This window comes from Lacerta agilis, chromosome 14, assembly GCF_009819535.1.
Source record: "Lacerta agilis isolate rLacAgi1 chromosome 14, rLacAgi1.pri, whole genome shotgun sequence".
NCBI classification, from domain to species: Eukaryota; Metazoa; Chordata; class Lepidosauria; order Squamata; family Lacertidae; genus Lacerta; species Lacerta agilis.
Genome location: NC_046325.1, coordinates 25,393,949 through 25,419,728, shown reverse-complemented (window position 1 = coordinate 25,419,728; position 25,780 = coordinate 25,393,949). Strand labels below are relative to the sequence as shown.

The 25,780-nt window shown below is 44.9% G+C and overlaps 1 protein-coding gene across 5 annotated transcripts in view; it reads left to right on the top strand.

Annotated features, from left to right (window-relative positions):
- UBTF (upstream binding transcription factor) overlaps positions 1–25,780 on the top strand; it is a 40,948-nt gene that overhangs the window by 6,664 nt on the left and 8,504 nt on the right. For 3 of the 5 annotated variants that reach the window (XM_033169760.1, XM_033169759.1, XM_033169761.1), the window contains exons 4-13: positions 2,026–2,109; positions 7,633–7,788; positions 9,699–9,763; positions 10,198–10,318; positions 11,833–11,943; positions 12,243–12,376; positions 15,124–15,265; positions 20,937–20,978; positions 22,061–22,174; positions 23,074–23,229. In XM_033169760.1, coding sequence (XP_033025651.1) covers positions 2,026–2,109; positions 7,633–7,788; positions 9,699–9,763; positions 10,198–10,318; positions 11,833–11,943; positions 12,243–12,376; positions 15,124–15,265; positions 20,937–20,978; positions 22,061–22,174; positions 23,074–23,229 — 1,125 coding nt within the window. The remainder of the gene's footprint in view (positions 1–2,025; positions 2,110–7,632; positions 7,789–9,698; positions 9,764–10,197; positions 10,319–11,832; positions 11,944–12,242; positions 12,377–15,123; positions 15,266–20,936; positions 20,979–22,060; positions 22,175–23,073; positions 23,230–25,780) is intronic. The other 2 variants (XM_033169762.1, XM_033169763.1) reach the window with 2 other exon arrangements.

Below are 25,780 nucleotides of genomic sequence, written 5' to 3'. Positions count from 1 at the left end.
GGGCAGGCAAAGGGCTGGCCGGCTGCCTTCTTATTAACTCTCCACATCCATGTCACATTTTGGCCGCAGTCCTAGATCCACTTACCCAAGAGCAAGCCCCATTGAACTCAGGATTTCACTGTCGAATGTCTTGATGGTATGAATGAAACCACTATCGCTACTACAAAGGCAGTCCTCAAGGAGATTCTGTTTTTGACCATTAAGTTGTTGTGCTTCAGTAAGAGAGGGTTTTGAAGGGAGGCTGCAGCAGGAAACTGAAGAACCGTGGCTGGCAGAAAACAGATTGGGATATGCTGGTAGAGAGAGATCAGGGAAGATCTCAGGCAGCAGACAGCAGCAAGAGTTTCCAGCTCCCAGTAATTAAAGCAACAGCAACAAAAAGCTCATATTAGACTGCTGAAATAAATAACAACTTTTTGGGAAAACCAACCCACTGTAACATTCAGTTCACATTCCAAAAACAAATTCCTGGGCTAAGCATGTGTTCATAGGTACTCTCTTCCTTTATTCTAACGGCTATTTTACACTGGGTTACACTTGTTGGACTTGGGAGTGCTAGTAAATTAACACAAAGTAGATCCCACAAGCCTGAAAGTTGCTCACCCCAACATTAGAAAATTTGTTAGGGTTGAAGTCGGGACAGATGGCATTTAGCAACGTCTTTCTTGCTGCAGAAATTTATTGTTCCACTTTAAGGTGTTAAATATTTCACCGGTATCTTTCTTGTCTTGCTAACTTAAAACCAATAATTACTAGTTTATGTTACTGATGAGCAACTGGTTTGATCTTGTATTTATTTGAGTTGTGCATAGAAATGTTTCCTGCTCACTGCTATTCTGTTTTTTTGGGTTCACTGTAAAATCCTTTCACCCTGTGTACTAATGCAAATATAAACTTAGGCATTGACATACTGCTTAATCCCTTAAAGCTTATGACATTTCTAAGCATAAAAATGCAAAATCTCAAAGGTGCTGTAGGATTCTGTTAATTTTGCTGGAACAGCTGTTCTCAGGAATTTGCTATTAATGGCCTTATTGAAACATAAAACCAGGCCATAGTTTGAATGTGTGATCTGAGCCCAGAAGACTAACCACGGTTGGTTAGCTGGCAACAAACCACAAAGTGAAGCATGGTTTGCTGTTGGCTTCCGTGAGCCATGGCTTGCTTTAATTATGGCTTTGGTGTTATGACCAAAACAAATGGCCTTGCTTAACTATGGTTTGTTTGTCCTAGTTACTCACCAAGCTGCAGGAGATTAGGCTAGAACAGCTGAAGAACAATCTTAAGTTTTGGAGAAACCAGCTGACATTGTTTGCTTGCTCATCTGTGTGATAACTCATGGTTGGTTATGCAAATCATGATTAAAACAAACCATGGATTACCATAATGTGCAAACACAGCTATGGTATGTTTCGTGGCAGCTGTATGCTAGGTGTTGCACAGAACATAAAAGCAACATCATACTTTCCCCAGATACACTCCACAATCAACGCCCCCGACACATAGCTAATTTTAGGTAGTTATTAGCATAATGTGTGAATGCAGCCAATGTATGTTTCGTGGCAGCTGTGTGCTAGGTGCTGTATGAAACGTGGAAGCAACAAATTGCCTTCCCAGTTGAGAGTACACTCCATGATGGGTGTCCCAGGCGCATAGGTGATTGTTAGAACTAATGATGAATCACCTGCTTGCTAATGCAACAAAGTCAATTTGCTTTTTGCCACAGACTCCATTAAGATGCCTGCTTTGAGAATTAAAGGATATGTAAGAACTTAGGTAGTTCCCCCATCCAAATACTGATCAAATTCAGACATGCTTACCTGCAGTAAGGTGGTGGTTTCGTGCGCCCCTGGACCATAATTGGGGATTTGTATAAAGGTGCCCTTAACTCTCCATTCCGCTCACAAGTTCAGTCATTCAGTTGTGGTTGCTATGGTGTGCTAGTAAAGACTTGCAGCCCTGGAAATGGTTGACAGTGCTGTTCTCTCCCCCGTCTCTGGTTGCATTTGCTGGTTGCTCCTGCAGGTGAGGAAGTTCCGAACCCTGACAGAACTGATTATGGACGCTGAGGAGCACGTGAAAAATCCATACAAGGGCAAAAAGCTGAAGGTAAGCGTTGACTCTGGGGGGGGGGGGAAGGGCTCATGAGAGAACGTCTCCTTCTGAACCCTGCTGGCTGCTCTGTTAACTTCCCCGCTTTGTTGCTGTGCTGCAGTGCTTAGCGGCCAGTGTTTCTTAACATTGCTGACCCCCATGCAAGATCCCGCAGGGCAGGGGTGGGTACCGAAGACGCCCTCCAGATAAATGGGACTATTATTTTTATTTTTTAATTTAATTTTATTATTTATACCTCACCCATCTGGCTGGGCTTTCCCAGCCACTCTGGGTGGCTTACAACATATCTAAAAACATAATAAAAACATCAATCCTTAAAAACTTGGATGTCTTCTAAAAGTCAGATAGTTGTATATTTCCTTGACATCTGAAGGGAGGCCATTTCACAGGGAGGGGGCCACTACTGAGAAGGCCCTCTGCCTGGTTCCCTGTAACTTCGCTTTGCGCAGTGGGGGAACCAGCAGAAGACCCTCGGAGGAGGAGCTCGAGTGTCCGGGCTGAGCGATGGGGGTGGAGACATTCCTTCAGGTATACTGGGCCGAGGCAGTTTAGGGCTTTAAAGATCAGCACCAACACTTTGAATTAATTTTGGCATGCAAATCATACAAACAGCAATCATGCAGGGAGGGAGAGCAGGGATGGCCACATGTGGCGGGGGCATATCTGTTGAGGGGAGCCCTGCTGCAGGCATACCCCTCTAGTATGTGGGCGGTAGAGGCGAGACCAGGGTAGATGGCCCTGCTTCAGCTCCATGCTGCAGCTTTCTGTGCAATTTGCGTGCCGGGATAGGCATTTGGTCTCTGCATGATCTACTGCTTTGGCCTTCCCTTCGGCCAGTCAGCATCTGATGAGGGGCAGGCCTGTTTGCCACACCTGTGCCTTGGATGCCACCAGATCATTCAGTACTCTCCCAGATGAAGAGATTTGGCAGAATTCACCCCTGCACACTTGCCTTTCTGCAGGGGTCACGGCTCTGGGCTTGCCTCCTTCCATTCAGGAGTCCTGCTTGGGACACAGTCCCTCGCAGAAGTACAGAAAGAGGGCAGGTGACTGTGAGCAAAATCTGAGCATTGTGTTGGTGACCCTCTTCTCTTTCCCCATCCTGCCACAAGTCATATTCTTTCTTTCAACCAGTGTTTTCTAAAGAGGATGAAGTGAGTTTCATTCCATAAAAAGGCCAGAATGCGAACTAGATAGAAAACATGAGGAGAATAATGATAATACCCCACATTTTTCCTTGACGGGGCTCAAGGCAGCTTATATATAAAAACAAGAGTGGCTGAAAACAAAGAGGAAACAATAATTAAAAAACAATTACACATTAATGGAATTGAATCTATACTGTTACTATTATTACTATTGCAGTGCTCTAGTCAACAGGCTACTTTTGGTGGAAGTAGAGTATTGAAAGGGTTGCCTGTTGACCAGGAAAAAAATGGGTTGGGTCTGCTTTTGTTTCTTTCTAAAAGCAGCTTTAAGTAGCAGAAATTAGCAAGAAACTTTCATAGAAAAAAGCATTACTGCCAACTCATGTCTACTCACAAGGGTTTAGGAGCTAGAAGAGGTTAGAAAGCTGACAGGCCTACATATCATTCCACGGTGTAGAGTAAAACAAAACTGGGACTCACTTTCAGTTTTGTTAGGCCAACCTCAATGTCACAAAATTAGTGTGCAAGCTTTTGAGTTCATCAGGATAGTGAATTGTGTGTGTAGGGGGAGTTGATGTAGACAGTGGCGGAGTAAGGCTCCGCGGTACCCGGGACGGCAAAGGAAACGCCCCGGGGGCGGGGCGTCGTGACATCACATTGTGACGTCATGACGCTCCGCCCCCAGGGCGTTTCCGGGGGTGCCGGCGCCGCTTCTGCAGCCCTCTTTTAAGCCGAAGAGCTCGCTTTTAAGCTCTCCGGCTCAAAAGGAGGCTGTGGAAGCGGCGATCCGATGACAGAGTGCGCCTGCGCGTGCAGGCGCACTCCGTCGTCGGGCCGTGCGCTGCCGCTCCCAGGGTGACGGAGGGAGCGGCAGCGCGTGGGAATGGTGGGAGGGGCTGCCTCTTGTCACCCCCACGTGCCGCCGTTCGCTCCGTTGTCCCAGGAGCAGCAGCACTGCACACACCGTGCGCTGCTGCTCCCGGGGGGACGGAGCCAGCGGCAGCGCGTGGGGCTGACAAGCACCGGCCCCTCCTACCACTCCCCACGCTGCCGGTCACCCCGGGAGCAGCAGCGCTGCACGGACGGGGTGCTCCCTCGGCCGTGCGCTGTTGCTCCTGGGGTGACGGAGGGAGCGGCAGCGCTTGGGAATGGCGGGAGGGGCTGCCGCTTGTCACCCCCATGCGCCGCCGCTCGCTCCGGTCGCCCCGGGAGCAACAGCGCACGGCCGAGGGAGCACCCCGTCCGTGCAGCGCTGCTGCTCCCGGGGTGACCGGCGTTGCCTGGGGCGTGGCGGGAGGGGCGCCGCTTGTCGCCCCCACCCGCCGCTTGTCACCCCCACCTGCCGCTTCTCGCCCCTGTCGCCTGGGGGCGTACCGCCCCCACCGCACCCCCCTAGCGACGCCCCTGGATGTAGAATCTGTGGAGTCAGCCTTGAAGATGAAATGTGAAAGTTACAGGCATCCAAATGAGGCTTTCTTTAGGAGCTCGGCAGATTTCATGTTGCACCAAATGCTGCCAAGGGCTTCTGGGAAGAAAACACTTTCTCCTCCCCCTCCTTTGTTTGCACTCCAACCTTATGAAGGGTTCTGGAGAAAACTTTCACGCTCTTTTGTTACATGTAAAGGTAAAGGGACCCCTGACCATTAGGTCCAGTCATGGATGACTCTGGGTTTGCAGCGCTCATCTCGCTTTACTGGCCGAGGGAGCCGGCGTACAGCTTCCGCGTCATGTGGCTAACATGATTAAGCTGCTTCTGGTGCACCAGAGCAGCGCATGAAAACGCCGTTTACCTTCCTGCTGGAGCGGTACCTATTTATCTACTTGCACTTTGATGTGCTTTCGAACTGCTAGGTTGGCAGGATTTGTGACATTTAGTTGGTCTTTAATAAAGGTATGGGCCTAACATCAATTTTAGATTTACCCTTTTGTGTTGCCCGTATCCGTTGTTCCATGAGTGCTCATGCACTCTGAAGACTGCCTGAGGTGCCGTTTGGAAGATTTACACACACACACCAAAAAAACAACAACACCGTGGCACCCTTTTTCTGAGTCATTCTTATTTGGAGCACTGCCAGTTGCTTGAACTGTTGGTTTTCAGTCAGAGCTGTTTTTTCAACACCTGTGCTTTTCTCTTCTTCTTTGGGTGTTTCCTGTTTTAGGAGGTTGCAAAATGAAAGTCGAATTTCTCAGATCTGCTTTTCGAACAAACGGGATGGAAGCATGAATCTGAGCGGGGGCTTGAACCCCAGGCATGGTACCCTGCACATGCCCTTTAGCCACGGCAACCGTGGCCTCTCAACCAGGCATTAAAGAAACTGTAAATCCAGTTTAAGAAAAACCTAAAACAGAGAGATACCAACTTTTTATTTTTTTATTTCTTGGATTTATAGACCACGTTTCGTCGTAAGATCTTGGGCCGTTCCTGTAATAAAATACAGAAACAAGTAAATGAGTGAAACAAAACAGCAAAACAATAACCTCCCCCTTCCCACAGACACATTTAAAAGGCTGTAGAATATTAATTAGCCCAAGGCCTGCTTGCAGAGGAAGATTTTTGCCTGGTGCCTAAACTTAAATAGTGCATCCTTTCTTTAAAATGTTTATACCTTGCTTTTCCTTAGAAAAGGTTAAGGCAGCTCACAAACAGGAGCCATAAGATTGAATGAAATCAGAAGACACATTTGAGAGGAGTTGGAGTACAGTTTCTCCGAGCTGTTGCTCTTGAGCTCCCTTCCCCCTTCTGCATGAAGAGTAGGAGGTTCACATAGAATCTTAAGAGTTGGAAGGGTCCCAAGGGTCATCTAGTTTCAACCCCCTGCAATGCAAGAATCTCAGCTAAAGCCAAGTGTTTACCCGCCATGTGTTACAACAGTGAATGGCTGGGTGGGGGGGCTTGTGGGACCCATGTGCACACTGCAGCCATGCCTTCTGTCATTGGTGCTCAGGGTGGAAATGCTTCCGCACCAGATGGCTCTCAGCACATCCTCATGTGCACTGGTGGAGTTCCTCTGCCTGCGCATTGCAGTGAGGTCAGGTGACATAGCCACTGCATGGCTCTATGTGCTGCTTTGAAGTCCCGACAATCAGCTGATTGTCGGGACTTCAAAGCACCACCCAGAGTTCTTAGCGAGCCCCTGCATTTTGGCCCAGCACGGATGCCTGTTTACCTGCCTACCAGTGGCATTGGGTAATTGGCAGGTGGGCGGGGCTGAGCCCAAAAGGCCTAACAGGCCTTAATGGGTCATCGGGTTTCGTTCAGATGCAGGATCTTTCCTTCCCCTGCTGCTACCGGACACTTTAAGCTGGAGGTGCCTGGGATTGAATCTGGGGCCTTCTGCATCTTCCACTGAGATACAGCCTCTACCTTTGGAACAGTATAGGAGCAGGAGCAGTATCTTGGGAATTAATATTTGGCCTCTTAATGTCATCTTAACACGAAAGGAATCTTAACTTGCCTTTTCCCCAAAGCCTTTGCATTGTTTTCTCCCCTAGTCCCTTTATTGCAAATAAGCCAAAGTATGTGTTGTTGAAATAGTTCTGAATTCTTCCACTGCCTTGCTTCGGCTGTTTCCGTATTTATTTTATTAGACAGCCCCCACTTGAGGGGGCCTGTTCTTTGTATACATAGATGGTGCTGTGTAAATAACACTGATACAGTTTACATGTGCCGACCTGCTTTGTGAATTTTTGAACTTAAATTTAGGTTTCTACCCTTGGAATGAAGCTTAATTAAAGTCACGAGTTGGAATATTACCACTCACTATCTGGGAGTGTTCTTTTTGTTAGTTTCTTATCCTCCCCCTATATTTAACAGCAACTAAGCTGTCTTGAGTTACACAAAATATAATTTCTTCTTTTCCTTCTGAGGAAACTGATAGATCACAACAGTGAAACGAGATTTTTAGCCGGCAACTCGTCAGAGGTTGTTTTGGTAGTTATTTTTGGTATTCGGAGTCATTTGTTAAGTTTGTTAAATTATTATTTTACTTTGGATTAGTTTACAACTTTTTTAGTGTTTTGAGCCATTCTACTTTGTTATTTAAGTATTACTATATATATACATACACTCATCTCGTTACAGGGATCTTTCACGGTGTTGATTTTTTCTTTTTATTTGGATATTCCCGTGACTGTCTTTTTTTGCCTAGCTATGTTACTAGGGAGCAAAAAATGATGGGACTCTCCATGTCCACCGCAAAAAAATACAGTGGGGGAGCATGTGCACACACAGAACAAAATGGAGATGGCGTGGAACAGAAAGAGTTACACAATGCTAATTTAAAAGCAGCAACACGTTTTGCAGACTTCTGACCAGGCAGGCTCAAAACAATAAACCTTCCTTGTTGCTTCCTTTCCTGTCCCTGTTCAGAAGCATCCCGACTTCCCCAAGAAACCTTTGACTCCGTATTTCCGTTTCTTCATGGAGAAGCGAGCAAAGTATGCTAAGCTACACCCGGAAATGAGCAATCTGGATCTCACCAAGATACTATCCAAAAAGTATAAGGAGCTCCCTGAAAAGAAGAAGGTGAGCAAATGAACATGGAGGCTGCGGAAAGTGCCGCCTATGAGCATCTGCAGGGATGCAGCTCTGTGCTGTGGGGAGCATCCTAGTGCTTTCAGCAGCAGCAGCAGCAGGGTGTGCATATGAGAGAGATAGAAACCACCTCTCCTGTTGTCCTTGGAGAATTTGGTACGGCTTGTTCCCCTTTCTCTCCAAGCCAGCTTTCCCCAGCTTTGGACTGATGGGAGTTGTAGTCCAGAGCATCTGGAAAGTGCTGGGTTGGGTAAGGTTTCTTTTGCAGAATGCAACATCAGCAAGGTGCTCTTGGGGGGGGGTCTTCTGCAAAAGGGCCTCCTGCAAGTAAAAGTCCCTTCCCTCAATTACCCTGCAGTGTTCAGAAACCAAGCCAAAATGTATGACGACCCCCCCCCCAATCATTTGGATGCTTCCCTTCAGCTGCAGTTCGGCAATGGCTGGAAATGTTGAGGGCCTTGAAAGTGGAATTTGCTTTACTGTGAAATCCCATTTTATAGGATGCCATCGTTCTGGGATGACTACTCCCAGAACTCACTTCGACCTCTTATGGGTTGTAGTCGGCTAAGCTCTATTCAGAGTTGGTCCCATGAAATAAATGATCCCAAAGTTAGTCATGTCCATTAACTTCAGTAGGGGGCTATTGCAGAATGCCACCTTGCACTTTTACATATTCAAGGCGGGTTAAATTTGGAGGTGGAAGTGTCTGTTTTTAGTTGTAGGGAATGCATGTACTGCTTGATGTATCTTTTAGCAAAAATGGGTTCATAGGTGCCATTTTACCTGTTGGCACCTTCCAGTTTCCCAGCCTTGAATGATGTATGGCAGGGGTGCAGGAACATCTGGCCCTGAGGCAGGCTTCATGCTTCTTTATCGAGCCCTCGGGCCACTCTGTAGGCAGCCCCTTTCCCCCCAGGCCACATCCTTCCCTGGCCCTGCTCCTATTGCACCCTCCCACACATGCTTTTGCCTGGCTGGCTTATGGCCTTGAGCTGCGATAGTGCCTATTTGCCTGGCTGGATGGAGAGAAGGGTGTGTGCATTGTATGTAGAAACCTCTTGACTTCTGCATGACTGCAAGGCAAGAGTCACAACAATAGATCCGCCCACTTTTGCTTTTGGCCCCACCCACCACTTGCATGTGGCCTCTGGAAGGTTGCCCATGAGGAAATGTGGCCCCTGAACTGTAAAAGACACCCCATCCCTGATGTGAGGTGTGTTCTCCACTATGGAGGCCAAAGAGAGAGAGCAAGAGGCATGTCTGTCTGTGAATGGTTGTGTTCGCTTTCTCCATCCCTCCTAGTCTCCCTCCTGAGGGGCTTGAGAGCATGCAACAGTTTCCCCAAAGATGATAGTACATCTGCCTGTTTAACCCTCATGCCACTGCTTGCCTGTTCATGCTGCCCCCAGAGACTAGCAGATGCCACAGGGCTTTGTTGTGTTTCATTGGCTTGTTGAGGGTCTAGGCCAGGCATAGGCAACCTTCGGCTCTCCAGATGTTTCGGACTACAATTCCCATCATTCCTGACCACTGGTCCTGTTAGCTAGGGATCATGGGAGTTGTAGGCCAAAACATCTGGAGAGCCGAAGGTTGCCTATGCCTGGCCTAGGCTTCTAAAAGTAGCAGGAAGGAGGTGGTGTCAAGGAATGGAGGAGGTGGTGGGTGCTTGTCCTCTCCCCCCACCCTCTCACGGGATATATAGCATTTAAGTGGGATGTCAGCCCATGCTTTTAGAATTGGAGATATGCTGTGTTTGGCCCAAAGAGCTGCACAGTTCTGCCCCCTCCTGCTTCATGTGTTAGAAGAGTTTTAGTGTTGTGGCTGTTTCAAGAAACTTGTCAGCTTTTCCTGTCTCACCTGTTAGTCAACACCCCCCCCTTTTTTTTTTGTTTGTCTTCTAGATGAAGTACATCCAAGACTTCCAGCGAGAGAAACAAGATTTTCAGCGAAATTTGGCAAGATTTAGGTAAGAGTTAGCTAAGCAATAGCTTCATTTTTTTCCCATCAGCCATGGCTGTGGATTTCAGTTGCAGATATGTACCAAAATTTACTTACATTAACTTTGCCGCAAAAAGCTGGTTTGTTTTGGTGATGGACTAAAAAGGTGCATATCCTGCAATGTAGGAACCTATTTTCTGTCTGGAAACCTGGGTCAACAAATGGCAAAATTCACAAATGAATATATTCTTCAGGCAGGTAGAATAATTTTCATCTGAAAGGCTACCTTCGTATGAGTAGAGCCTGAATCAAATTAGGGGCTTCTTTCAGTGTTTGAGAGGTGGGAATGATGCATGGGGCTTTAAAGGAAGTGGATAATGTGTTTCAGTGTTTCGTATGGTTCTGGTACTGCCACTGCCTTGCCATTTTGTCCCCAACCCCTGTTACTTTTGCTCTGTGAAGGGAAGACCACCCTGACCTCATTCAAAATGCCAAGAAGTCTGATATCCCAGAGAAACCCAAGACTCCTCAACAGCTCTGGTACACTCATGAGAAGAAGATCTACCTGAAAGTGCGCCCTGATGTAAGTAGGGGGTGTAAGAGACTTAGATAAGGAGAGCCCACGAGAAGGAGGAAAAGTGGGTGGGGATATTTTGGGGGGGGGGGGAGAACGACGACACACAGCTGTGTTCTTGAAAATGAGGACAATGAAGGAATGTAAGGAACCATTCTGTACCCAGTAAATCCAGATTTTGCTCTTAAGACTGATACGCAGACTAATTTTATTTCTGGGTACTCCACTGTGTTAGTACCACTAGCAGAAACAAGTGGCAAAGGACTTGTCCGTTTGGGCTGCCGATGGGATGTCATATTTTGAATTTTCTTTTTTAAACCTTCATTTCACACAACCCACATGTTAGAAGGAAATGTTCCTTGTGAGCAATGCTGTTTTCCTACGTGAAGGGGTGTAATAATAATAATAATAATAATAATAATAATAATAATAATAATAATAATAAAGTTTTCAAATATGCAATCCCCCCCATTGAAAATCTAGAAATAGCTTTGCCACTTGATTCTGCTGAGTATATAATGCAGCTCCACAAGGTGATGCCCTCTAGGTGCTTTGGACTACAGCTCCCATCAGCCCCTACCAGCTTGGCTGTGGTGGCTTGGGCTGATGGGAGCTGTAGTCCAAAGCATCCAGGTTTAAGGAAAGCTGGTGTTACCTGTTCCTGAGAGAGCTAGAGAAGTGATGGGTGGAAATAGCAAGTGAAATGATCAGGAAAATGCAGGAGCCCCTTTCTAATGAAACAAAGGCTTAGGAAACTGATCCGGTAAGAATTTAGGGTGATCCAGTTTTACATCGCGGGAAAATAAACTGTGGAACTCACTGCCACAGAGTGTTGGTGATGATTGATAGACATAAGTGGCTTTGAAAGAATTGTAGGCGGTTCTATAGATAATATTATTAGCAGTAGAGTGGAATGCCAGAGACGAAACACCACCAATACCAGTGGCTTGAGGACAAACAGGAAATCTCATTCTCCAGCTTGCCTGCAGGCATCTAGGGGGGTCTGATATTGGAGACAGCTAGGCTACATAAATCTGATCCAGTCCTTACTGTTTGTGTGTAATGTTTGCATGTGGTTTGTTTAGCTTTGTATTCTCTGCTGCTGTAATTCATATCTGGATAATTTGGTCCTCTGGGTCAGAAACGGGAATAGAGGGAGTAAAAGGACATGAGACCTATGGCCCATGAGGGCTAGAAATATTCTTAGTATTTAAAAATAAACGTTTAAGGTTCTCAGGTTGCCTTGTTTGATGCTAGATAACAGATTCTTATGTAGCAAGTAAGCAAACCCATAGATTGCGGGTTTATATATTTCCTGTGTATTGGGCTTTTTCGCTCCCTTTAAAGGAGCCTGAGGAAAACTATTTTTTTTTTCTAACTTGCCTTTCCAAAAGTGTAGCTTAGCTCACTGCCGTACCATTAGGGTGGGCAGTCCATCCCCTTTTGCTTCCTCCCCTATTTTTTCATTTTTACATATTTTTTATTACTATTACTATTTCCCCTTCCTCACCTGGGTTTTTCAGGCCACCACGAAGGAGCTGAAGGATTCGTTGGGCAAGCAATGGTCTCAGCTCTCGGACAAAAAAAGGCTGAAATGGATTCATAAGGCTCTGGAGCAGCGGAAGGAGTATGAGGTAGGGAACACTCAACAGTTCCCCTCCATCTTCTCCCCCCTGTGCTCAGCCCGGCCTTGTCGCAGCTGTAGAAACCCAGCCGCGCTCCGAGAGCCGACTTCTGGGCGTCGCTCCCTCGGAAGGGAGTTGCAAAGCAACTCCTCCTCCTCTGCTTCTTCTGCCAAGTGTTTAAAACTGGTCAGGGTAGCACAGGCGGGCCCCCCCCCCTCCTGCCCTGTCCACAACCCCAGAGCCTAGGGAGGGTATGCTACCAGCCTGCCTCTGCCACGCTAAACGCCCCGTGTGTTTTCTGTCCACAGGAAGTGATGCGGGATTATATCCAGAAGCACCCAGAGATGAACTTCGAGGAAGGTGCGCCCCCTCGCTCCACCCTGACTAAAGCGGAGAGGCAGCTGAAGGACAAGTTTGATGGGCGACCCACCAAGCCGCCTCCGTAAGTTGCCGTGCCCTTGAGAATTGGGTTTGGTAGTTGGGGAGGAGTTGCTAGGGCACTCGGGCGTTTCCCACATTGGTAAATGTAATTCATATTGGGCTGGAACTATATTCCAGTAAAAATATACCCAGATGGGAGAGCGACCATCTGCCACCCACTCAATGTCTGCTTGTTGTGGGAAGATGCCCATGCGTTAGACTTAAGAGTGGGATGGATGCAGGTTCAAAGCCCTGCTCAGACATGAAGCTCACAGCGCATGGGCCAGTCACTGCAAACCTAAAATCTTCTTTGCAGGAGTGCCATGTGGGTAAAATGGGGGTGGGACACAAGCTATCTTGGCTCCTTAAATGAAGACGAGATACAAATTTATTGAGTTACTGAAGACTGGACACTCACTTCTCCTTGTGTCCATGCTCTTCTCACTTGATGAAAGGAGTCTTTTTATTGGCAGTTTCCTTGAGTCCCTGCCTGACGTTCGACATTGAGATGGGAGTGGTGTATCTCACATGTGCACATAAACACACCCTGGTAGGAATCTCGTTTCAGCCTGCCTCAGCTGGTTGCCCATGGTATTGGAAAGAGATTGACAAGTCCCCACACTTCTCCGTGACCACCATCACTTGCAGGCTTCCTGTGAGATTACCTGAGGATTTCCTTCCCCTTCATACAGCTCTCTTGAGCCATGTGTTTTTTCCTAATCTACCCATCTTCATACCTGGGAGTAGGACTTTGCTTGTGGGGAAGCCTTTGCTTCCAGTAGGTGTTAGGTGCTGCTGCTGGCAAGGGGGTTGTTCTGGGGTTGTCCCCTCCTCCTGAATCATGTGCTAGGAAAACACGGTTGCCCATCATTTTTGTACTTGGGTTGCTGTACACCTCTTGAATCCACCCCACTGCCTCACTCTGCTCTGGAAGTATTTTCCTGCGTTCCACAGCCTCAGCACAGAGGCAGCTCCCTGAAACCCTGATGCAAAAGCCATTTCAGATATCCTTGCATTGCTGGTTTTCTCTTGATTTCCTGCCAGTGTGTCAAGTATTAAATGGATGTCATTTATGTTGTAGTTTCACCCAATATCTATAGTATTTTCTAGTCATTTTTTTATAGCTGGAAGCTGCACCAAGCGGTGTGTAAGGGTTGAGGTATGAATCCTGATAGCAAATAAATAAATCCACTGACTTACCTCTTTCTCTAGAAACTTTGGGTTCAAGGCCACAGAGTAGTCTCATGTTCAGGGTTGTACTAAAAAGATACTAAAATTCTGTGCCAAGAGCAGCCTAGCAGCGTGAATTTGTATAAGCTGATTTGCTCATTTCTCTTCAATATTGCATAGTTACACAGGCTGCTCCTTACTTGAACACTCTTCCATTTTTATTTTTAAAAACCCATGCACATTTTTTTTTGCTCAGTATGTTTATATCTAACTTTCCTTCCATCATGAAACTCAAAGGAGGGTACAAGGAGTTCCCAGTTCAGTCTCTCATCTAGGCAATGACCTGCCCCACACCTCCTTCAGCAAGGTGTCTGTATCATCTACCTTCAGACCATGCCTTGGAAGAAAATTATCATCTTTAGAAAATGCTAATGAGAAGGCAAGGCTAGAATCCTGCTCTGAAGTCTTAGGTTTTTTACGTGGAGTGATTTTATTTAAGGTTAATTCTTCAAACATTTTTGGTTGACTGCAGAAAATACCCTGATTTTAATTGGGTAGCAGATTGAGCTTTTTTAAAAACTAAGCAATTATTTTAATGCACGTACATAGAAAAGCAGTAAGTGGCAGGTGCCATCTTAGGAGAGACTTCTCTCTAACAGGAGGGATGCCTTTTCTAAGATGGTGCCTGTTATGATACATATCAATTAATTTAAAAAAAAACAGTGGGGTTTTCCACCTTCAGAAGTATTGTTTTCCTATTTATGGACATTTATGCAGATTTAATCTGTTGATTTGGGGTGCATTCCTAATCCCACTTAATGTGGGAGTAAGCCCCATTGAATTCTATAGGACCTACTTCCAAGTAGACATGGTTAGTTTTTTACAAACTGCACCCCTGCAGCAGAAAGCCAGGTTATGGGGAGAGAAAAAAGCATTCCGAAAGAGCTGAAAAAGCCTATTTGTCCGGCAAAACCAGGAAACTACATAAACTGTAAGCAGTGTGTGTTCCTCACCCAACCACTTCCTTTCATGGCACCCATGTTTAAGAGGGCTGTGTCATTTTATTTGGCTAGTAACTTTTGTGTACTTGCGACCAAGACTGCCTTGGGAGTTGGCTGGGGGGGGACCCTAGGCGTGGGCCTGAGGGAAGTTTAGGGGGGTATTTTCTCTTTGTTGATTACGTCCTTACACATCTTAATCCCAAGCCAATAATAATAATAATAAAGGCTTTAGAGGTCAAAATCCAACATCATGTATAAGACCCAGAAATCAAAATCAGGAATGGGGAACCCGTGAGGCAAAAGTGGGCAGCATAGTAGGTGTGACTCTTAACCTTTGTACAGTAGACATCACTGAACCCATGCAAAAGCCAGTGACATATACCCCTATTTATTCATATAATCCACATTATTGCATTCCTAGTAAGGGTTAGTGGTTGAAATAAAGACCTCCCAAATGTGTGGTGGTTTTGGGTTATGAGACTGTGGGAGAAGCACTTCAGGCAGCAGTTTTGTGCGGCTTATTCTTGTGTTTACATAAATTTTCCCCAAGTACTAACTTAATGGGTTGGTGCTATATAAAAGGAAATTGCTGTTTTAGGAATAGTTACTCGCTTTACTGTGCTGAACTGATGGCAAACATGAAAGATGTCCCAAGCACAGAACGGATGGTGCTCTGCAGTCAGCAGTGGAAGCTCCTTTCCCAGAAGGAAAAAGACGCCTACCACAAAAAGTGTGATCAGGTGAGCCTGGCCCTTATAAGGGTGTGTCAAAAAGGGAAAGGATTAAAAACAATGCCCAGAGACAAATTATGGGTAGACTTTAGTGGTTCTATATATCAGGCAGGTTACAGCTGTTACTACTGATAATGCTGCTGATAATGGATTTAATTTGCCTCAGTTTGGGGGTGCAGTTTTATTTCTTATGCCACCCACGGATTTTGGTTTCTCTGATTTGCTGGGTGCTGGGTGTTTGAACAGTGTATGAAAATCAAGTCTGTAATCCTTTGAAGTATCCAAGAAAACAAGCACATGGACCTGCAAGTCATGGGTTGGGTTTGGGGTTTTGTTTTTGTTTTTTTAAAAAAGCGAATCAGTTGGTCACTGCCACTCCACTTGCCTCAGATAACTTGGCTGAAATTGCAGTCTTATTCAGACTGCTTTTCTTCCCTGTTTTTGTTTGTTTGTTTGTTTGTTTTAAATAGTGGTGCTTTCTAGTAACTTGCAGGGGGATGCAGTCTGCCACCCATCCTCAAGCCCAGGTTCTGTGTGAAGTTCATCCTAGATGTGGAGAAGCAAAACTCCCATGAATTCTGCAAACAAGTAGAAGACCCCTGAAATTTGGAGTGTAAAAATGCCCTTCAGCGGTGGAGACCTTTCTTTATATGGGTTGCTCCTCCTGCCTGTTTGGTCAGGCATGGCCATGTCTGCCCTTGCAGTTTTTCCTCCTTCCTGTGGGAGGAAGCCCCACCCGGTTGCAGTCCTGCCTGCTCCACAGCAGCAGAGGGTTTTTTTTCTAGAGCTCTGGCTCCTCTCAGAGGCTGAAATATTTGGAGAGGAAAGGGGAGTCTAGTTGCTTAATTCAGTGCTGGTCAGAAGGTAGATTGAGATCTACTGAACGATCTTTGGGTTGCTTGAAGTAGATCTTCAGGAATTTCTAGCTTAACAGTGGCAGGAAGAAAATCAATCTACCCCTGCCCTAAATTGTAGTCCTGATATGAAGATCGGAGGCTTTTTTTTGCTGGAGTGTGTGGGGGGAGGAAACCAGGAGTTGGTTTTTCTGTGGCAAGACTGAGCTCACTTCAGTTTTCATACTTAAATCTCTCGGTTCAGAATACTTTTAATTTCTGCGCCTTTCGCACCTGGCTTCAGTTGTTACAAAAGAAACAAAAAAAACAAACTAACCCAAAGTTGATCTTGCAAACCTGAAGTCTGGCTCAACTTGTGGTGGTTTACATAGGTTTCCCATTTACCAGGGATTAATTGATTGTCTCTGTTAATTCTTTTCTGGTGTTGATTGATCTAATGCAAATGCATTTATCAACCGTGAATTGCCTCAGAATCAATTTCCCCTCAGCCTTGATGAGTTGCTGTTTAAATCATCAGTAGCTGTGCTTGTTTAAAATTCCCTCCAACCCGAGATGCATCCGTGGCAAGCAAACAAGCTTTGCTAGGTGGCAGAAAAGATTGCCCACTCTTGAGTCTGGAGAGGGGGAAAGCTAGGGCATGTGATGGAGGTTGTTGATGCAAGGACAAGAGGGTTTGTTTTTTTCGGAGCTGCAAGTGGCCAAATGTTGAGGAGAATTCCCTGTGCTTTATCCAGCTGTACCAGCACTAAACCTTTGAGACTTCTTCCTCTTCTCCCGACACACAAAACCCCCCTCAGATTTTTAATACGACAGTTACGGTGGTTCCTATCGATAGAATAGGCCTGCTGCTGCCTGTTCCTTAATACTTGAAGCTGTGGCGGCCATTTTAAGCAGCTCGGCTCTCCTCAGCAGCGACAGTGAGAGATAATGGCGGATTCTCCTGCCTCTTTGGCTGCTTTAACTAGGGCCTTTTCTGAGGTGGTTATATCCCACAGGGGGCAGGACCCATTTCCCTCTTGAGTGCCAGTCCCACAATCCCTGTTCCAAATGGCAGAGTTGCTTCGTCTTGATCTTTTGAAAAGGGTTAAGAAGCCTGTTGTGCATCTGTGAAGCTGAGCCCTGGGGGAGAGGTTGGCATTTGGAAAAATTGTCTCTTCCTCCGCTCCTTCTCTAGGGTTTGCAATCCTCTACCATCATCTGAATCTGGGGGATTCCTCAGACCCTTTTAGCATTTGTATGAATAAGACTACTCAAGGGTGTGACCCATAGATGACAACAGAAATCCTCTTAAGGTGGTTTCTGTGCCTAGAAAGGATTTCCTCTAGTTGGGCTACTGATAATCAGTACTTTACTATCAATGTGAAACTGTCTTGTATCTTTCGAACTCAGAAATGATACATGAAGGAGGTGTGATTTGACCTTCCCTAGTTTGTAGCAATTATTTACACGTATGCATGTGGGTATGCTGACTGAATAATTTACTTTCTGACCCTCTGACTAATACTCCTTCATTAGGTGAGGGGAACAAATCTAGGATTTCTTCCCTTGAGTTCTTGCCTGTGTCGTCCTCTTCCCCCACCCCCACCCCCATTTGCATTGCTTTCCAGGGACAATTTTTACCTACATTTGAATCTGAACGATCCCTTCGTTTGACATTCAGTGGACAATATTCCAGAGCAGCTTTGCATTGAAATAAACATATTGTAAAACAAGAATAACTACATATAGTAAAAATATAAATCAGATAAAGCAGTAAAAATAAACAACAGTATTAAAAATCAGCAAAAGCACTTTAAAAACTGAAGAATGAAAGCTTCCTTCCAGAAGCACTGACCAAAAGGGAAAGAGCTCATCCAACTTCTTTGGGGAGAGAATTCCACAACTGTGCCATTGAGAACCCCCTATTCCTGCTACTTGTCAATCTGATATTTGCTCATGATGGGCTGGAGAGCAGGACTACTGTTGCTGATCTTAAAGCCTGGACAGGTTCATTTGAGTGAAGGCAGTCCTCCGGATAGCATGGGTTCCAGACAGTTTAGGACTTTGAAGGTTATTACCAGTATTTAAACTTGAATCTGGGAATCAGTTGGTAACCAATGCAGTTGTTGTAGGGTAGGTGTGATATGGTCCTATTGTAGTTTCTGAATTTTCTTTTGAGGTTAGCCCCATGTAGAGATCATGGCAATAATCCAGGCTGAACGTGACTAAAGCATTGATAACTGAAGCCAGACCCACTTTCCCCAGGTAGGTCTGTAGCTGGTGAAAAGTGCTACCAGCTACCAACATCAGCCAACATGAGGATAATCCTGGACTCAGAAGCACTTGCAGGTTGTGTACTTGGTCCTCAAGGGTATCTAAAGTTGTGGGAGTGCAACCCAATCCAAAAGATAACATAGTCTCTGCCCAGATCAACAAACTTCCCGACCAGTACTTCTGTCTTGTTTTGATTAAGGTTCAGCTTTTTCAACCCTCATCTAAATTGGGCTGCCTTCAAACTCTTGTACAGAAATTCTACATCTCCTTAGAATCAGAGGATGGCAACAAAAGGCCTGGGTGATCTGCATAATGTGAATAATTCACCCCAAGCCAATAGATGACCTCACTCATTGGTTTAATGTTGATAACATGTGAAAGGCCCTGAGGGACCAGTAGTTTCCCAACACTACCTTTTGAGGAGCTTTTCTCCAGGCAAGACCAGAACTGCAGGCAAGACCAGAACTCCTGGTCCTATAAGGGGACCCATAAAAATGTAATCAAAGGTGATCAAGAGTTTATGGAGAATCAACAAGGTTGCACTCATACCCATGAGGCCATCCACCTGGGTGACCAAGGCGGTTTTCAGTCTCAAACCCAGGCCTAGAACTCAGATTGGAATGGATCCAAGTAACCACTTTTATCCAGAACCATATGAAGTTAACAGGTCACCTCATGCTTTTAACACCTCCTGAAAATGGCACATTAGATGCCAAGCATCTGGGTACCAGTTGTTGGAATTGCCAGGATCCTTCTCAGGTTTGGTTAAGAATAGATGAACCACGGTTTGCTTTAGGGCCGTATGGGCACCTCACACTCTCAGAGAAGCAGCAGCCACTTCTGACACCCAAATATTCTTCATGACTTTTAAACTCTTGATGTTCATTGTATGTAGATTTTCCAGGGAACTGAATGAGTTATGTGGTTTCAGCAGGAGCATCTAGAAGCAACCGTATCAACTACCTGGGTCATCTCCACTTACTGGAGAAAGACCAGAGCATTGATTTGACCACCAGCAATATCAGTGGGAAAATTCCCAGAGACATTGAAAAAACACCAGGATCCAAAAGCTCCAAAGGGTGGTAGTTTTTCCATTAACAGAACTAGCATTTTAAATGCAGCACCCTGATGGACCGCTGAAATTACTACAAGTGACACTAAGGCAGAAGAAAGTTGTTGTTCTCTAATACCCCTTGCCACCTTGTCTGATCCATTAATTGTCATACCACCCCCTGCCCCATATCACCTATGAACCCCCCCCCCCAAAAAAAGACGAAAGCAGGTACAATAAAAACAAGCAGGTGATAATCAATACAATTTTGCGTCAATAAATACCCAACTGAATAGTCTAAAAGATACTTTAAAAAACACACAGTACAGAAGCCAGAATAGTTCGTTTTCAAAAGGCAAGGCCATTGATGGTAAGTGTCTTCTTCCGACTCCCTTACCAGGTCCTATTTACAATGCCCCCAATTAGCCTCCTCTCATCAGAGTATTGGTTCACTCTCCCATTTTGCAAAAAGGAAATGGTCCATAGTATTGCTGTTGCAGGTTGAAAACGTCCCTGCTCTTGTAATGAACCTGAAATGGCATTGGAAGCACCTACCCCCAGGAAGTAGCTGCAAATGGTGTAGCCACACTTTCAGAATAAAAAATTGCTCGTGCCACACCAATTTTTCAATTGATAGGAAATACTGGTAAACAAAAAGAAACAACTCTTAGCAGATTTATAACATAGAACACAACTACTTTATAATATGATCATGGGACATCCAGAAAGTATAAAAAAAATGCAGCTAACACGAATCATTCCCACACACTTGATGCTGTTGCTCTCATTTTGGAAAGATAGCTATCCATATTTTGCAAATAAACATTATTTTAATACTATACTACACTGAAATGTTTAAATGTTTTTTGAGTGTCCTTGAATTTTCCTGCCATTGTCCTCTCTTGCCACACCAGTGTAGAGCTCCACACCCTTTGAGAATCACGGTGTTAAACGTGTCCAGAATGCTTTGCTTTCCTCCCAGTTCCAGCAGCTGCTCAAATTACATCTGCTGTTGAATCCCTTTCCCTTGGGCCTGTATTCCTATTTAAGGAATTCACATACAGCCCTGAAACACTGTCCTGTGTCTCTCACTTAACATGCACACGCACACCTATACCTATCAGTAATAAAACATCATTGCCCCTGGATAGCAATTTGCTTTGCCAGAAAGCCAGTTTTTAAGGTTCATCTCTATCTCTTATTCCCTTCTGCCAAGTCCTGTTGTCCCAGACACTACAGTCAAGTTTGGCACCTAGGGACCACTCATTGGGCTGAGTTTGACTCTGGGTTGCCAGTTGCTGGCCCCAATGGTACAGCAGTGTTTCTCAAAGTTATAAAGTCATCTTGACTTAGGCTGGCTATTAGGGTTCTGATTCCAAATATCTATATTGATGTTTAGAAACGTGCATTGGCAGGAGTCAGATGTTTGGAGGAGGGTGCAGCTCTGGAGGGGATGCAGAAGGAGGCAAAATTCATGGCATGTACCAGGAACTGACTCTTTTTTGCTACTTTGCCCCTATAGAGAAAGAAAGATTATGAAATTGAGCTCTTGCGTTTCCTGGAGGTGAGTCTGCCACAGCATTCTGCCAAACTGTGTTACTAAGTTTTTTAGCAGCTCTTTCCTGTTGCCCTTCCCATTCACACATACAGCTTGAACCAGCTAAGAAAATGGACTTTGGTATGAGTGATTGGGACTGGGAGCATTAAGAAGAGTCATATTCCGGGTGAACATATAGCAGTGCCTTTCTGTGTACTCTGCAGTTCTTGAGAACTGTTTTAAAAGCCTTGTCTAAAAAGACAGTGGGGTGCAATCCAGTCGGTTAAGTACTTTAACATCTCATTGGTTTCAGTGTCCACTAAACTCTCTCCTATTCGGCCTAGAAATACTTGACTTGGACTGGTCTTAGGTTCCTTTGTGTAAACCTTTTTTGTCTAAATCCAAAATATCCGGCCACACAGTCCGTAGTGATGAGGTCTCAACCCAAAAGGCTGAGCTCCATTCCATATCATATATTGCCTCTTGCATTGAGAGGACTGGATGCCCCGTTGGTGGTCAATTGCTGGAAGCGGGATTGGTTCATAAAAGGAGAAGCAGTCTCCATTCAACATTTCCCCAAACCGGTTTAGAGTGGTTTAGAGTTGCTTCTCTACTTAAGGTGTGTTAATCCAGGCATAAACCCAAAACTGTTAAATTAATTTAACAGTACCTCTTTATGATGTCTGAATTAAGCCACGTGACTTCAAATGCATGTGATCCCAGGTCACTTAGACTTTCAAATTGGTAGCCAGCACAGTTGTTTCAGAATAGCTGGTAAGTGTCTCTCTTTCTGCACTAGAATGAATAATGCATTCTGTGAGAACTAAGCTGCCAGTTGGTTTTCAGAGGCAGCTTCCTGGTACATTCATTTATTTATTTTTTGGTGGGGAGGAGAATGAAGCAGCCAATGCCCATGCTGGGCTGCTGATTTAATTTCCTGGAAATTTTAAGCTGCTCGGGTGAAAGTGGCCAGCCACATTCTGCACTACCTGAAGATGCTTCCAAACTGTATACATTAATCTACTAGATATATGGGGAAAGGCAGAGAGAGAATGAAAAATACCCATAATTCCTTATTTTGTTACTTTGCCATTTCCTCTAAAATTCAGAGCTTACCTGAAGAAGAACAGCAGAGGGTTCTGGGAGAGGAGAAAATGCTGGGAGTAAACAAGAAAGGTGCCACCAGCCCTGCCTCTAAAAAGACCTCGCCAGATGCTAGCAAGGTGAGTGATGCATACAGGCCAGGGCAACAAGCAGGATGTGTTGTGGGTATGGGTACATTTTTTACATTTAAAGCAGTGGAGCAAATCTGACTTTTAAACCAGCCTCAAGACTTCATGTAAAATGGCTGCTGGGATTCCTTTGGAAATTTGATAGTAAAAATGAGAACAAAAACTAATCCCTCTTGAAGGTTTCCTTATATACCGGTTTATATATATATATATGGTAGCCAACATTAGTCATACTTGGGATGGGCCCACTGAAATCAAATTGACTGAAATGACTTTTAAGTATATTGATTTTAATGGGTCTACTTCAGTGTACAATTAATGTTGGCTATCTCTCTATATGTATATAATAAGTAGAACTGTCAGCAGGTTTAAAGAATGTTTCTTTGATTTAATCATCTGCCTTATGTTCAAGTAACTGATTAATCTGATTAAAATAAATTTGCATATGACCAAAAGTTCAATATTTGTCAGATACTGAAGGAAGTGTTAGATAATTGACAGTAAAATAATAAGTTACCATTCTCATTGTTGTATATAAACACCCATCATCACGTTTTTTATTTCTTTCCCGTTCCTTTTGTTCACTACAATGATGCACCTGAACCAAAACAACCTTAAAAGATAAACATGCTTTTTAATTTGCAGTTCCCCCAATTAAAAATTGATCTTGCTGGTAAAAATTCTCCCCCCCCCCAATTGATTAATCAACTAAAGTGTTAGCTGGCTGATCTACTAGGAATACTTTGCAGTCCTTAAAATAAGGCCACCTTCCCCAGTTTTTGCTCTTTTTATTATTTGCTTTTTTCCATAACGCTTTTTTAAAAGAACAAAAGACAAAAGATACCAACTCAAAATTCCACAACCACGAGTCCCTTTGTGCTCTTTAACAGGGAGGTTCTGAGAAACCCAAACGGCCCGTTTCTGCTATGTTTATCTTCTCGGAGGAGAAACGCAAGCAGCTGCAGGAGGAGCGACCCGAACTGTCGGAGAGCGAACTGACCCGGCTGCTGGCGCGGATGTGGAATGATCTTTCAGAGAAAAAAAAGGTTGTTGAATCAATAATGCACATTCTCCTTAACCATCTTTTTTGGGGGAAGGTGTGGGGGAACATGTACTCCTGGGTATCTCAAAAAGTCAGCTGGATGGTTTTTTCCCCCTGTTGACTTAGATCAGAGGTAGCCATCATGACGCCTTTCATATGTTCCTGGACTCCCAGTTCCCATCAGCCCCAGCCAGCATGACCAAGGGCTAGGGATGATGGGAGCGGTAGTCTGACAACATCTGGAGGGCACCACATTGACTACCCCTGACTTGGATGAAACCAGGATCTTGACCCTCTCCCTCACCCTTTAAAAAAAAGAAAGAAGAGCAAACAAAATCTGCTAGAAACCCCACAGAAGGTTCTGAACATTCCCGAGCCTTCGGTTCCCTCTAGAAGCCACCAAGCAGCTCCGTTAACAGTCTGGGCTCTCCTACCATTCCATCTTGCATTACCTCTGCTCATTTTTTTTCCACCAGTTTGGGAAGGGGGAAGGAGCCAGACTCAGTCAGTGCGTTCCCTTAGTGTGAGAGTGGGTGAAATTTTAAAAAAAACAAACCATTTTGCGTTCTTTTGTACTATTTGGCTCCCAGTACAGCTGTGAATACACATGGAGTCAAATGGGAGAGGTCTTGAGGCTTGGTTTAGATGCCTGAGAAAGAGGGTCTTGGGATCCTTTGGGGAGTTAGCTGGACACCTTAATATGGGTCATTTTGGACAGGGAAAGTAGTTGCACTTGGGAGATGGGGTTTGTTGTCGCTGTGTATATGCCTTAAACGGCTAACTTTGTGTGATGACAGGTGACTAGATATCAAGCAGTACTTTCCTATGGTGGGCATAACGTGTGGGACGCCGGAGCAGCATCCACCCACATGACAAAGAATGTCACCACAGGTTTGCAGCCGGTCAAAAATCCAATAAAAAGCAGGGGTGGGGGGTTCTCCTTCCTTCATGAATAGCATTACATCATGTATTTGGGTTTATTTGCTTTGTTTTATTCCTTTATTGCATTTATAGTCTACCTTTCTTCCAAGGGCCTTAAGGTGGCATACATGGCTCTTCACCTTTTCATATTTTTCTCACAACAACCTTGTGAGGTAGACTAGGCTGAGAGTTGGTGTAACCTTGAGGCCTAGAAACATGCATAAAACCTGGGTGAATATTTGTATTCTTGGGTACCTCAGTTGTGATTGCTCCAACCATATGTTCGTAGTTGACACTATCCACCAAAAATTTTCATTGAAACTACAGAGTGTGCCTTATTTTCATATTGTTAATCTGCATAAAGATACATAAAGTGTATCTGTGTTGCTTTGTTTTTCATTACAGTCATACCTCGGGTTACAGCCGCTGCGGGTTGTGTTCAGCGCGGGTTACGAATGTGCCAAACCCGGAAGCACTGGAACGGGTTACTTCCGGATTCGGCGGTTCACGCATGCGCAGATGCGTGTGATGATGCCATGCGCAGAAGCGCTGAATTACGACCTGCATGTGTGCAGAAGCGGTGCAGCGGGTTGTGTTCTGCTCATGATGCGAACAGGGCTCCGAAACGGATCCCCTTCGCATACTGAGGTACCACTGTATCCTGCATCTGTACCAGGCCCATACTTGACACATTCAGACCTCACTGCAGCTGTTTTCTAGTACAGGAAAGGCACATTTCAGAAGTGAGAGACCTGAAGCTCTAAAGCCAGAGTCATTAAGCTTTGGCCTTCTAGCTGTTGCTGAACTAGACCTCCCATTGACATGCTAGCTAGTGTCAATGGGGGGGGGGTCTAGTCCAGTAACATCTGGAGTGCCACAGCTTAGTCAAACCTGCTCTAGGGAGTGTAGCTTCAAACCTTCAGCTCTAATAATGTCTGTCTTTAAGTTCGCATCTATACGCACATCCGCAAGACTCCCGAATTTAGCACTTGTGTTTTTAGGTAGCTGTGTTCAAGGTAAAAATAGTATTAGTTTTTGTGCTGACTTTACCACATTTCCCAAATTTTAAAAAAGAGAGATAATTTTAAAGGCAGAATTATTTTTGGGGGGCTGAAAGCAGTCAATAATAGCTGATTTTAATGTGGGGAAAGAAAAAATGATAAATAACCTTATTGTACAACAAAACTGCAACGTTTGTTTTTATCTTGCAAATAATTAAATAACAGACATTTGGTTGCTGTTCATTAAAACAGTTAGATGGCTTGCTAGCCATGTTTTTAATGTACAAACAGAGTAACTTCCTTACAAGAAAACCTGTAACTCACACACACACACAAAATTACAGGTGTCTTTCAAGAGGACACACATACAATGTTTTGTTCTACGTGTTTTTCAAAAGTGCTGGGTCATGCTATAGTGGGTCTCGCATAAATTGGGCTCCTGCTGTCCTCCTGCAAGTGCAGGTCACAAGGCTGTTCAGAGTTTTTTAACCACCTTGATTTGTGTCCAGAAGCTAATAGATTGGCCCATAACTGATTATTCTGCTTTGGTTTAAAACCTGCTGTTCCTCCAGCTTAACAGCTTTCTTCCTCAAAATCTGTGCCATTGAATCATCAAGCCACACACTCTCCAAA